Raw genomic sequence first — 13,083 nt, 5'->3', positions numbered from 1 at the left:
ATTATAATTATAATAAAAATAAAAAAAACAATATTAAGCAAGTCAGTGGCCAAGCAATGTTGCAGCTTCTGTCAGGTACAATTACATTTCGTGACATTTAGTTTTATTGTAGAAGGAACTCTTAAAAAGCGGCTAAGACACAGTTTAATACAGGAAACAAAAAACAAAAGTATATTGCATTTAAAAAGAAATCATTCGCCTTTAAATTTTGTTTTCTTTGGTAGACTTTTTTTTGCGTTATCATTCTATTTTAGTGAATATCTTTTTCCATTCTTGTTGGATGGGCGGTTTTCTTTTGACAGGAAAATGGAATCACTGTCCAGGTGTCACAATTGCAAGATTGAAAGTTTATTAAAAAAAAAAAGTGGGTAAGACAAAATACGCAAAACCAATACAAAGGCATATTGCGTTCACCTGGTAAAAAAACAAACATTCCCCTTTATATTTTGCGTAAATTTATTGTCTTTTTTAATCGAGTATCCACATTTTTGACATTTATTTTACTTTTTTCCATTTTTGGTGAGTGGGGGATTTTCTTTCAACTACTCAGTTGTAAGTTAAATTAAAATAAGAGGCTAAGGCATGGTTTAATACAGAAAACAAAAGCATTTTGCATTCGCTTGAAAATAAATCCCATTAAAGGGACAGTGTGTAATGTTTAGCGCCTCCTAGTGGTACAAAAAAACTTAAGTCCAGTAAAAAAAAAAAAACATGAACTAGCATACCATTGTTATTTTTTGTAATACATCATAAAGTATCCTGCTGCCAAGCTGTGCCGTTTTATCACTGGCACTCACTCGTACCAAACAACACAGTGCCCTCTAGTGGTCAACTATTACTCAATGGGTCTTTAAGTTTTGTTTATGTTGACTTTAGTTTTTGTATTATTGTTCCATTTTAATGAATATCCTAATTTTTTATGGTTTTTAACTGATTTTTCTTTTCATTCATGGTGGGCAGGAGATTTTATTTTTAAAGGAAAAATACAAGATTAATTAAAAGAACAATAAAACAATCTGAAACAGTGAAATATTCCCCCCCCCATGTATTATAATTGTTCTAATTATTAAAAAAAAATAGAACCTTGTTTTACCTATTAAGAGATGGGAGAAAATATACTTATACATTACATACAGTCAAAAGTTTACATACACTTGTGAAGAACATAATGTCATGGCGCCCTTGAGTTTAGAGTTACTTCTACAACTTTAATTTTTCTCTGAGAGATATTTCTTTGTCACCAAAAACATTCATGAAGTTTGGTTCTTTTATGACTTCATTATGCGTTAACAGTAAAAGTGATCAAATCTGCTGGGTCAAAAATATACATACAGCAACACAAATTAGCAATTTCGGTGACTTAAAGTTGTGTCAGTGAAATGAAGCTAAGGCCCTCTTAACTTCTTGTGATTATGAGCAACTACGGCTGGTGACTTCTCTAAATTGGGCTCACTGGATGCAAATGCCCACTAACAATACAATGGGAAAGTCAAAGGAGCTCAGCGTGGATCTGAAAAAGCAAATAATTGACCTGAACAAGTTAGGAAAGTCACTTACAGCCAGAAAAAGTGATTACATCTGCTGGGTCAAAAATATACATACAGCACCAATATTTTGTAGCATGTCCCTTGGCCATTTTCACTATAGGCGCTTTTGGTAGCCATCCACAAGCTTCTGGTTGAATCTTTGACCACTCCTTGACAGAATTGCTGCAGTTCAGTTAAGTTTGATGGCTTTCTGACATGGACTTGTTTCTTTAGCATTGTCCACAAGTTCTCAATGGGGTGTGGTAAAGCCATTCCGAAACCTTAATCCTAGCCTGATTTAATTGTCCTGTTGGAACACCCAACTCCGCCCAGGACCCAATCTTCAGGCTTCAGGAATTTGAAGGTAATCCTCCTTCTTCATTATCCCATATACTCTCTGTCAAACACCAGTTCTATTGGCAGGAAAACAGCCCCACAGGATAATACTACCACCACCGTGCTTGACGGTCGGCATGTTGTACTTGCCGTTAAAGGGCTCACCTTTTCTCCTCCAAACAAATTGCTGGGCAGTATGGCCAAATAGCTCGATTTTTGTTTCGTCTGACCACAGAACTTCCCCCCAGAAGGTCTTATTTTTATCGATTTGATCAGCAGCAAACTTCAGTCCAGCCTCAAGGTGCCGCTTTTGGAGCAGGGACTTCCTTCTTGCACGGGAGCTTCTCAGTCCATGGAGATGCAAAACACGCTTGACACCTGTGTTCCAGCAGCTTCTAATTCTTAGCAGATCTGCTTTTTGGTAATTGTTGGTTGAATCTTCACCCTTCTGACCAATTTTCTCATACCTGCAGGTGATAGCTTGCGTTTTCTTCCTGATTGTGGCAGTGACAACACAGTGCCTTGCACTTTATTCTTACAATTGTCTGCTGGGACCTGCAGCTTCTTTGAAATGGCTCCAAGTGACTTTGCTGACTTGTTCAAGTCAATGATTCGCTTCTTCCGATCCAACTGAGCTCCTTTGACTTTCCCATTATATCGTTTATGGACATATGCATCCAGTGAGCCCTATTTAGAGAAGTCACCGGCTGTAGTCACTTATAATCACTCACAAGAAGTTAAGAGGCAATGCTATGAAGCTCATTTCACAGCCACAACTTCTAAGTCACCAAAATTGCTAATTCGTGTTTCTGTATATATATTTTTGACCCAGCAGATTTGATCACTTTTTCTGTTAACCCATAATCGAGTCATCAAAGATCCAAACCTCTTGAATGTTTTTGGTGACAAAGAACTATCTCTCGGAGAAAAATCAAAGTTGTAGAAGTAACTCTAAACTCAAGAGAGCCATGACATTATTTTCCTCACAAGTGTATGTCAACTTTTGACCACAACTGTAGTTTTTTTGTGTATACGAATTTAATGTCCCAAATACTGTAGAGAACATTTTGATACATCACATTGGTGCCATTGACGATTATAGACGTCAACAATGGAATATCTGACAAATTACAACACATAACATTCCATACAATGCAATTGTGTACATTTCTTCGCATACAAACTTCGGTATAAATATTGTTGTTTTTTTTGTAAAAATACGAATGTTTTCTTGGTTGGACTGAATTGTACTCTACTAAATGTTCCCAAGCGTTGTATCTAAAAGACATTTCCTGCAGTAATAATGTGTTATAAGTATTTACATGCGAGACATAGGAAAACTGCTTATCTCAGTATATATATTTTTTAAAGCCAGCTGTGATGCATTATAAGGCAGGATTCACAGTTCAAATCTGTATACAAGTAATATAGTACATATTCACAAGTGCATAGTACGGACAATTCCTGGTGTTGATTGGCATAAGAAATAGGTCCTTTTGTAAGGGTGAATTTCAATTTTTTTCCAGTAAAGGAATGTAAAAACGGCAATATTACACCAAATAATTTACTGTCTGGAATCCTGACGTGTGGATGTTTTAGTACCGTAAATTCCGGACTATAAGCCGCTACTTTTTTTTCCAAACGTTCAACCCTGCGGCTTATTCAGTGATGCGGCCAATTTATGTCATTTTTCTAACAGCCGCCAGCGGCGCTCGAGTACTAAAGGTAAGATTTAGACCGGTGGAATATATGCGCCGAGGAAGACTGCAACTTCTTAGCTTGTGCACAATTTAAATTAGCGTAGACATATCCTAACCATGTAAATTGCAATAAGAAAGGCACATGACACAGCTATCAAGCTAAAAGCAATCGAGCAGTCCGATAAATAAGGAACCAGGGCTACTGCATGTAACCTTGACTTTGCGAGTGAGTTGCTAGCGTGTTTTTGAATAAGGGAGCGTGGGACGACGTCTATATGACAGTCTCTTTCCCATACTGGGGAAGACTACTTTGATGCTGTCTGTTTTAAGGAGGAAGATGAGGACGGTTTACCGTGTTTTCTACAATTGCCGTATACTTTTTTTTAACAGTCCTGCTTACTGTGTTGCGAGCGTGTTCCTAGTAGCGTTTTGCTACCCTTCACAGGCACGGTTTGGGATGAAAGTTCTATTATTATTATTAAAACTTTGAAAATGCTCTCGGTGTACAGTCTTTCTTTGTAAATATGTGAAACCATGTATAATATGTATTTGCACCTGTATATTTTTGTAATGTATTTATTCGAGACACTTATTCTGATATGTTTTGCAAATTAAAGAGGGGCGGAGCAAACGCGGGCTGACCGGAAGTGGGGTAAAGGTGAGTGAGACCTGTTGTCGCGGCGGACAATAGTGGATATATATTTTTCCCACCCTTTGGAAATAGACTTTTTTTCCTTAGATTAGTTTCAACGGGTACCCGGACTCTGCCGGTCTGCATTAAACCTTAAGTACCGGTATCATTTTCCGTTCATTTTGCCGGCTGTGGTTTCTGGACTGTGTACTGTATATACAGTTACATTCGCGGGACTCAAAGTCGGGTTTGGGTTAATTTTGTGATTATGTTTCAAATTTAAATGTGGGCGCGTGCGGCTTATGTATAGGTTATCCTCTTAAAATGTGGTGGGTGCGGCTTATAATCAGCTGCGCTCTATAGTCCGGAATTTACGGTAATATAATTGCACATTTTTTTTCACGACTGTAATCCTAAATGTGGACCAGAATAGCCTCTGAAAATATGGGAAAATTAGCAAAGTATTTATGTGTACTTATAGGTCCACTAATGGTGGAAAACATATTTTTTAAACATATATTCAGAAAAAAACATGAAGACTTCTCATACACATTACTTATTCATAATACTGAAGAGCAGTGTATTCGATACTGCATCAATTAAACTAAAAATACACATTGAGTCTTTCTCGTATTTACATCAAAGACGATATCTTCAAAACTGTTGTACAAAAAAACTCTTAGCTGAGCAACAATGTAATACTTTCAATATTTAATATGTATGTGTACCTTGGAGAATATTAATATTCTTTTGTAGGGATTTTCGATACCAGGTTTTTAGTACTCGCCTTCAACAGCAACTACTCAACAGTATCGATACCAAGAAACGATATCACTAGTAGTACAATAAGGCCAGATTATTTGAAAGGACATCAGGTATCCTAAAATAGTGTTTTTTTGTCTCAACCAGCATTAAATTACTAAAAAAAAGTCTCTTGTTTTAATTTTGAGTCTATTTTAAATAAAATGCAGGCCATTAGACAATATTTACAGTATTTATATATGTTTTTTGAGGGACAGTGATGCAGGAAATGGCACCATCTAGTGGTGACAAGAGAAACAACACCGTTTTTAATGGCTGCTAAATGAGCATCCTTCGAGGGGATGCTAGAAAGTGGTTAACGTACCGTAGCGGCTAACTAGCTTAAGAAACTGGCATAAAGTAACAAATGGGCAGGGTTGGGTTACTTTAACTTGATTACTTTCAATTACTTTTGGATTACTCCAATACCAAATATGCTTCCCTTCGGGGATGAATAAAGTATCTATCTATCTATCTATCTAATAAAAGACTAAAGAAACTAAACATGAATAAAATTACTGAATTTGTGCAGGCTTGGGGAGTAACGGAATACATGGAAGGGCAAAAATGATGTTGGCAAGCTGTTTGGATTTATTTTCATTTTGTTTCTGTCGCATTTTATGTTAGTTTTGCCGGAGATCAAAGCCAGGAGAGAAAGCTTACCTTGTGTTGTGAGTCATCATTTTATTTATAGTTTCTTTAGAAAAATGGGATTAGCGACCTTACAGCAATAGTTTGACGAGAGCTTTTAGCATCACCTACCAGTTAATGTATAGGTTTCCCCGTATTTTATACATTAAAAAAAAAATTGAATCTTATATTCTGTATCACAATTTTTTTTCAGGGGAACAGTTTTTTTTTTTCTGTTTCTGACTAATTTCGTCTTGCCTATTTAGGCTCCAATCTGGATGGTCTCGGTCCTTGGCAGTTAACCGCATCGTCATCTTAGATTGCTGAAATTGTTGCAGTATACCAGAATATATCCTCAATCAAGCATTCACTTAGTAAAAAAAACAACAACTTGTTTGCACAAATTATCTATTTTTTAGATTTTACATAGTATTTGTTAATGTGAATAAATAGGTGCCTTGTTGTATTTGTCACAAATGCAAAGTATATTTTCGTAGGAAACTATTTCATTATTTAGCGTATTATTCTGCACTGTTGTGCGTGTTTTTGACTATTAAATCATTGTTGCTGTAGGCAAATTATGTTGCTATTCTTTGATTTGCACACCTCTTGGGGTTTTTTCTGTTTCTGTAAACTTGAAGACTTCATAAAAAGAGAAGACTCGGGAGGGCATCTGAACAAAGAAATTGAATTCTCTTATCTGAAGACTTCTCTCCCTGTTCAAAATCCATTGATGTCTTCTCTCCTCATTTTGAGTGTCTACTAGAGTTTAAATTTAAGAGTTTGTAAGCTTTAGTATTAATTAGTAAGAGGAATTGCAATCATTAGGAAAGCGGTTGAGGTTGACGGTTATGGAGCAGGGTTGGGTAGGGTTACTTTAACTTGATTACTTTCAATTACATTTGGATTACTCCAATACCAAATATGCTAATAAAAGACAAAAGAAACTAAATATGAATAAAATTACTAAATTTTGAGCATGCTTGGGGAGGAACGGAATACATGGAATGGCAAAAATGATGTTGGCAAGCTGTTTGGATTCATTTTCATTTTGTTTCTGTCGCATTTGATGTTAGTTTTGCCGGAGATCAAAGCCAGGAGAGAAGTCTTACCACGTGTTGTGAGTCATCATTTTATTCATATTTAGTTTCTTTTGTCTTTTATTAGCATATTTGGTATTGGAGTAATCCAAAAGTAATTGAAAGTGATCAAGTTAAAGTAACCCTACCCAACCCTTTTATGGAGTTGGTAGCGGCTAATTTTGTTAGCAAAGCTATGTGATTACCACTAAATGGTGCTAAATAGTGAACACTGTCCCATTGAAAACAGAATAGATCTTAATGCGATGGTATTTACTTAAGGTGCATCATGATAAAAAACAGTTTTTGGTGTGGATTTGAGACCAGTCCTAATAAAAAAAAAAGATGAAGCTCTGGCTGATAATATGATCGGCAAAGTTCCTAGTTTTCGACGTGTCTGCATTCACCAGTGCTCCAGATGAAGGTCCATAGCAGAGTTTAAGTTCATGTCATTGACATCCAAGAACTCTGCGTTGAAAATGCTCGGCATTATGGGAGGGGGGACGTTGAAGGCAGCAGTGGAGGTTTGTGGTGTCAGGTCAAGCCACTCCATGGCCTCCCATGGGGTTTCACTGAAAGCCATGCTAACCATCCCCTGAACCTCAGGGATGGGGGACACCTTATTGAGGGGCGAAAGAGACGAGTCCAGAAGATCTCTGTTGGAGACGACTTTTTCCTGTTGGGGATGGTGAGGGTGGCGCTGTTGGCCGTATCCGTCGCCTTCCCGGGTTCCGTCGTCTTCCTGGCGCCCGTCGTCCGTTGGCATCCTGACGGAGGCTGCCTCCCCTCCGCGGTTCATCGGGCCCAGCAGAGTCTCCAGGTGGTCGTAATGAAGCTGCGAGGGAGAATGGTGGTCGTAGTGGCGGTGGAGCCTCGGAACCAGTAGGCTGGGGTACCCTGGAAACACAGACTTTTGTTACAGACTGTTTCTGCTTCTCTAGTCTGGGATCACTTGCAGACTATCCCAATCATGGTCACAGAAGACCAAAGTCCTGCAGGTTTTAGGTGTTCCCGGTAGGGCCGGACGATTTTAGAAGAACTAATTGCGATTTTTCAGACCAGTAATATAATTTCCATTCGATTTTAAAAGAATGGTGTATTTTCTGTGCTAGTTTTGTTTTTAGTACCTAACACTTTGTCCTCGGGTCAAATTTACTTGCCACTGTGTTGTTTGAAAACAAAAACCCACTTAAATAGAAACAGTAGAAAAATGAAAGGTTTCTTTGTTAGCTATACAAAAAAAGTACAAAAAATTGTCCTTGATATGAAGAGAACCTATGGATTCATCATATTGACATGTTTCAACCTTAAGGTGAGCGTTGTCATGGTTGCTGTATGCTCACCCAAGGCTCAAACCACAGTGTCTTGCGATTACACAATCGCAGTAGGTCACATCGCAATGTGGATTAGATCTCGGTTAATCGTGAAGCCCTAGTTCCCGTACCCGACACACCCAATCCTAAAGATCATGATTTTTGCAGAGTGCAGGTGTACCCATGCTGGAAAGCCTTCGTAGACCAGAAATTGAGTACCGTAAATTCCGGACTATAAGCCGCTACTTTTTTCCCAAATGTTCAGCCCTGCGGCTTATCCGGTGAAGCAGCCAATTTATGTCATTTTTCTAACGGCCGCTTATGACGAGGAAGACTTTAACTCCTTAGAATATGCATAAACTGTCTATATGACAAAGGTTCTTTCAGATGGCGAGGAGACGCCTTTTATAGCTACAGTTATAGAGAGGAAGATGAGGACGGTAGTCCGTGAACCTAACAATTACGGTAAAGGCACGGTATGGGATGAAAGTTATATTATTATTAAAGCTTTGAAAACTCTCAGTGTACCGTCTTTCTTTGTAAATATGTGTAACCATGTAAAATATGTATATTTTTGCGAATAAGAAAGAAGGGGCGGAGCAAATGCGGGCTGATGGGAACTGGGGACGGGTAAAGGTGAGTGTTTGTGAATGCAGGAGACAATAGTGGAGATATATTTTTCCCACCCTTACCTTTGGAAATATACACTTTTTTTCCTTGGATTACTTTCAACAGGTACCGACTCTGCAGGTCTGCATCAAATGATAAGTAGCTTGCTCTGTTCACCCTACGTATCGTCCCGGTATTGCAGTATCATCGGGAACGATGCAATAGCATTGATAGTTTCATGGCTCTTTGGCTAGGACCTTGACTCGGTTCCTTAACTGGGAATAAGTGTCTCAACCTGATGGCTTTGAATATATCATGAAATGACTAATAATGGATAGTGGAGGATTGATTAAGAATATATATCAATAAAATTTTACGAAATCCCCCCGTCAACGGAATAGTTCTTTCAAAAAGCATCCACTATTTAATGTGGGCGCATGCGGCTGATATACCGGTGCGGCTTGTGTATGTACTAAGTCGGTTTAGTCCGGAATTTACGGTAGTCTGGTCTATGGTACTGTACTCAAGATTAGCAGGTTTTCCAGAGGGGATCAATAGAGCCCTTGGATAAAAGGTCCCAACCTTAAGACGTTTTCACCTTTTAGTGTTTTTTACAGTCTCTACAGAATTTTTGCGACATCAAAAACAGATGTTTCCGTGTATCCCAAAATTTCAAATCAAGCTTGGTGAAGGTACGTCGCTAAGGTGAGTACTGGATGTTTGGAACGAATTATCACAATTTTTTATCGCCCGCTATACAGCTTTTTCATCTTAGAATCCCTACCTGGGAATGGATTAATGCTGTGTCCTGGGGGTCTATTATAATTCCATTTTTTGTTGGGACTCTTAAAGAGAACTGAACTTAGTATGCCCTCAGCTGGCTAAAGACAATTTGTTTTACATTTTAACCAAAGTCTGGGTGATTTTGGTGATAAACTGAAAAAAAACCGAAAAGTTTCAGTCAGGTAAACTCTAAAACAATCCATGATATGTAATCATGCAAATCGTTTCTCAGGAACTGTTCGATTTTTCCACCAGCAGTCCCTCACATTTGTTCAGAAGTGATAACACGGGTGACTCTGCTTAACCACTGTTAAGCATCAAACGGACATATTAAACCAAGTGTGACACAAATCCAAATATTCCAAATAAACAACCCCTCTGCCTTATACCAGACCTGGGAACTTACTATGAAGTCAGACGGAAAATATGTAAGGCTTTTGTTTTGAAGGTTGCGCTTCTCATTCGCAACCGATCTAATCGTAATAGGAGGGAGCGAGAGTTGGTAATTCCCTCTCAAATTTGAGCTTACCTCCATTTTCTATGAGAACGTCTAAAAGTTCATCCATCTGCTGACTTCTTGTGAGCTGCTGCAACACAAAAATAGTCATATGAGATGTTTGTATTAAATGATTTCAAAAAAAAATCAAACTGCAAAGGTTCCGGGATTGAGCCATGTGGAACACCATAGTGGTGCATGTAATCTCACATGTCACTCTAGTGTATTATTTCCTTTTTTTTTCTTTTACCTTTTGCATATTTGCGGTGCCAGTCTTGACTGAGCCGTTATGACTGAGACCGTAATCAGAGTTATTGGAGTAAACTCCCTGAAGTCCTCTTTGGTCTGCAGGATACGAACAGTTGACAGGATGAGAAGCACCCTTATGAGAGGCCTGTGGGGAAAAAAACATGAAAAAAATTATCTTTTTATCAATGCTGGAGAACAGGGGTTTCAAACTCATTGTCTGTGGGCCATTTGTGGCCCGCAAGATGATAATTTAGGGCCCTCCTGTAGATATGGAAGCTTAAGGTTGATATATATGCTACCTCAATGCTAATTTAACAAGAGTTATACGTGTTCCCCGAGTGTTTCATACGTTCTTTTGATCATTTCTAACTGCGTTTGCTGCATAACAATTTTTGTACAGGGATTTATTTAATTTTTTTCAAAGACCCTAGTCGTCTTGCCCATTTTGACTAATCCGGATGGTCTCATTGGTAAGAGAAGAGACAATGTCTTCGTAGATTGCTAATATTGTAAGTCTGTCTTGCTGTGAGTAAATAGGTGCCAAGTTGTGTATGTTAGGGTTAGTAGATCAGGAGGTAAAGCTTGGAATCAAGAGGTCGCAGGTTCAATTCCCGGGTCCTCCGTGTTATATGTCAAAGTCCTCGGCGAACTGATCCCTAATGCCCCTGATAAACAGGTAGTTGCGTTGCTATCAGGGTGTGAGTGTGTGTGAATGGGTAAGTGTGAAGCACATTGTAAAGTGCTTTCAGTGACTTGAAAAAGTGCTATATAAATGCAGACCATTTACATTTATGTCAAAATCATGAATATTCTACCCACCTAATATTGCTTCTAGAATGACATCGTCAAATCCACAATATGCATTTGTGTGTGTGCCTGTGGTAGTTTGCATGTTCAAACTGGCAAAGCTGATACTAGAAGTGAGCAGTCGTAAGAGGTAAGCGGTCTCTAGTGGTAGCCTCTGGGACTGCTCGTGAACCGGAGCATGATTTTTGTTGTGAAAAACCTCGTATACTGAAATTTCCCGTGTGCTCCCATGAAGTGGAACCACTGTATACCAGTTAGGTATCCTGGTGGATGAAAAAGGAAACTGCAACACTTTTAACGTCGAGGTCCATAATTTAGGAAGCTAGATTTAAGGGTGGGCAGCACGGCGGATGAGTGGTTAGCACGTCTGCGGCAACAGTTCTGAGGTCATGAGATCGAACCTCCTGTGCGGAGTTTGCATGTTCTCCGCGTGCTTGCATGGGTTTCCTCCGGGCACTCCGGTTTCCTCCCACATTCCAAAAACATGCATGTCAGGTTAATTGGCCGGTCCAAAATGTCCCTAGGTGTGAATGAGCGATTGTCTCGGTGTGCCCTGCGATTGGCTGGCAACCGGTTCAGGGTGTCCCCTGCCCACTGCCCAAAGACGGCTGGGATGGGCTCCAGCACCCCCGTGACCCTACTGAGGATAAGCAGTGTAGATAATGGATGGATGGATGTGTGAATAACTTGCAGCAAGGTGGGTGAGCGGTTAGCACGTCTGCGGCAACAGTTCTGAGGTCATGAAATCGAACCTCCTGTGCGGAGTTTGCATGTTCTCCGCGTGCTTGCATGGGTTTCCTCCGGGCACTCCGGTTTCCTCCCACATTCCAAAAACATGCGTGTCAGGTTTATTGGCCGGTCCAAATTGTCCCTAGGTGTGACTGAGCGAGTGTATTGTCTGTCTCTGTGTGACCTGCGATTGGCTGGCAACCGGTTCAGGGTGTCCCCTGCCCACTGCCTGAAGATAGCTGGGATGGGCTCCAGCACCCCCGCGACCCTACTGAGGATAAGCCGTGCAGATAATGGATGGATGGATTCAAGGGTCCATTAATTCTTTCAGGTGATTGTCGTACAAACCTGCATAGTACATCCTCTGGTACCACAATGGCATGTAGGTTGAACGCAACCATCCCTCCCCACCGGAGGAGGTAGAACGTACGAGTGACTCGGAGACGACGGCTGGGGGCTTCCGGAATGTTTCCCGAGTGGCGAGTCTTGCGGAGAGCACTGTGGACTCAAGAAGGCGGCCATTGTGGAGGGGCTTGCCGAAGAATGCGTTGAGTTCATGCAATGCGGCCCGCAATCGCCCCCCATGTTGGGCAGCATGGCGTTGCATGGTCCAAGGTTGTCCATGCGAGTTCCTGCCGAGCTCTTGATGTGTTTGGAAGAGGAAAGTGGACAACTTGAAGATGCTGACATCGGTTCTTGTTTGATGTTCACCTCGTAAGGACGATGGCCCATCGGGGCCGGGGTTTGATTTTGCAGTTGGAGGTTGAGGGACTGAGAAGGAGGGAGGGTGCCTTGTGTTGCTCCGTAGCATCTCTTTCTCTTGTGCAGTTGCATCTTTAGCTCTTCAACCTAAAAGCATAAACATGAAAAATCAAGCTAACTACAACGCCGCATCCTGGGACATCTACAGTAGACCCTCGGGATGCGGCAACCCCGCCTTACGACATTTTCTGCCCCCTTTTTACAGCATTTAAATATTCCATGGTTTTTCAGAAACGCTTCTCCTCATTTCTCTCTATTGTTTCTTAATTTTCAATTGTTTCCTTGCTTTTGGATTAACAGAGGGGATTAAATTGAATTGTTAATCAATCAACCAATCAATGATTTTCCCACTGTACGACATAAAAAAAGAAACATTGTCATGATTGCTGATTCAGGGCACCTGGGACTGCCCAATTGGCGCCAACAGCCCTGAGCGCTGATTGGTTCAAACCCCCGGCTTCCAAGAGGAAGCTGTCAGACCGTTTGCGAACCTATGCTCCCAGCTAGGCAAGCTCCATACCTTCTGACATTTTCCTGCCCTGTTTTCTCCTGCCTAATACATGTTGCCGACCTGTTTCTGGACCCGTTTCTGCCCTGCTGTTCCGTCCCGACCATCAACCTGTTTTGCCCTG

General features: G+C 40.4%; 1 protein-coding gene across 1 annotated transcript in view; it reads right to left on the bottom strand.

The window, feature by feature from the left end:
* Nucleotides 1-5,870: 5,870 nt before the first annotated feature.
* Nucleotides 5,871-13,083, bottom strand: part of myocd (myocardin) — a 45,658-nt gene continuing 38,445 nt past the window's right edge. Inside the window, exons 9-12 of the mRNA XM_088323529.1 lie at nucleotides 12,038-12,538; nucleotides 10,155-10,298; nucleotides 9,938-9,995; nucleotides 5,871-7,600 (exon numbers count right to left, since the gene is read on the bottom strand). Coding sequence (XP_088179655.1) covers nucleotides 7,107-7,600; nucleotides 9,938-9,995; nucleotides 10,155-10,298; nucleotides 12,038-12,538 — 1,197 coding nt within the window. The 3' untranslated portion in view covers nucleotides 5,871-7,106. The remainder of the gene's footprint in view (nucleotides 7,601-9,937; nucleotides 9,996-10,154; nucleotides 10,299-12,037; nucleotides 12,539-13,083) is intronic.

This window comes from Urocampus carinirostris, chromosome 19 (assembly GCF_059441175.1).
Source record: "Urocampus carinirostris isolate Australia breed hairy pipefish chromosome 19, RoL_Ucar_1.0, whole genome shotgun sequence".
NCBI classification, from domain to species: domain Eukaryota; kingdom Metazoa; phylum Chordata; class Actinopteri; order Syngnathiformes; family Syngnathidae; genus Urocampus; species Urocampus carinirostris.
Note: the sequence above shows the minus strand (reverse complement) of the source record. Positions and strands in the feature narration are given on the sequence as shown.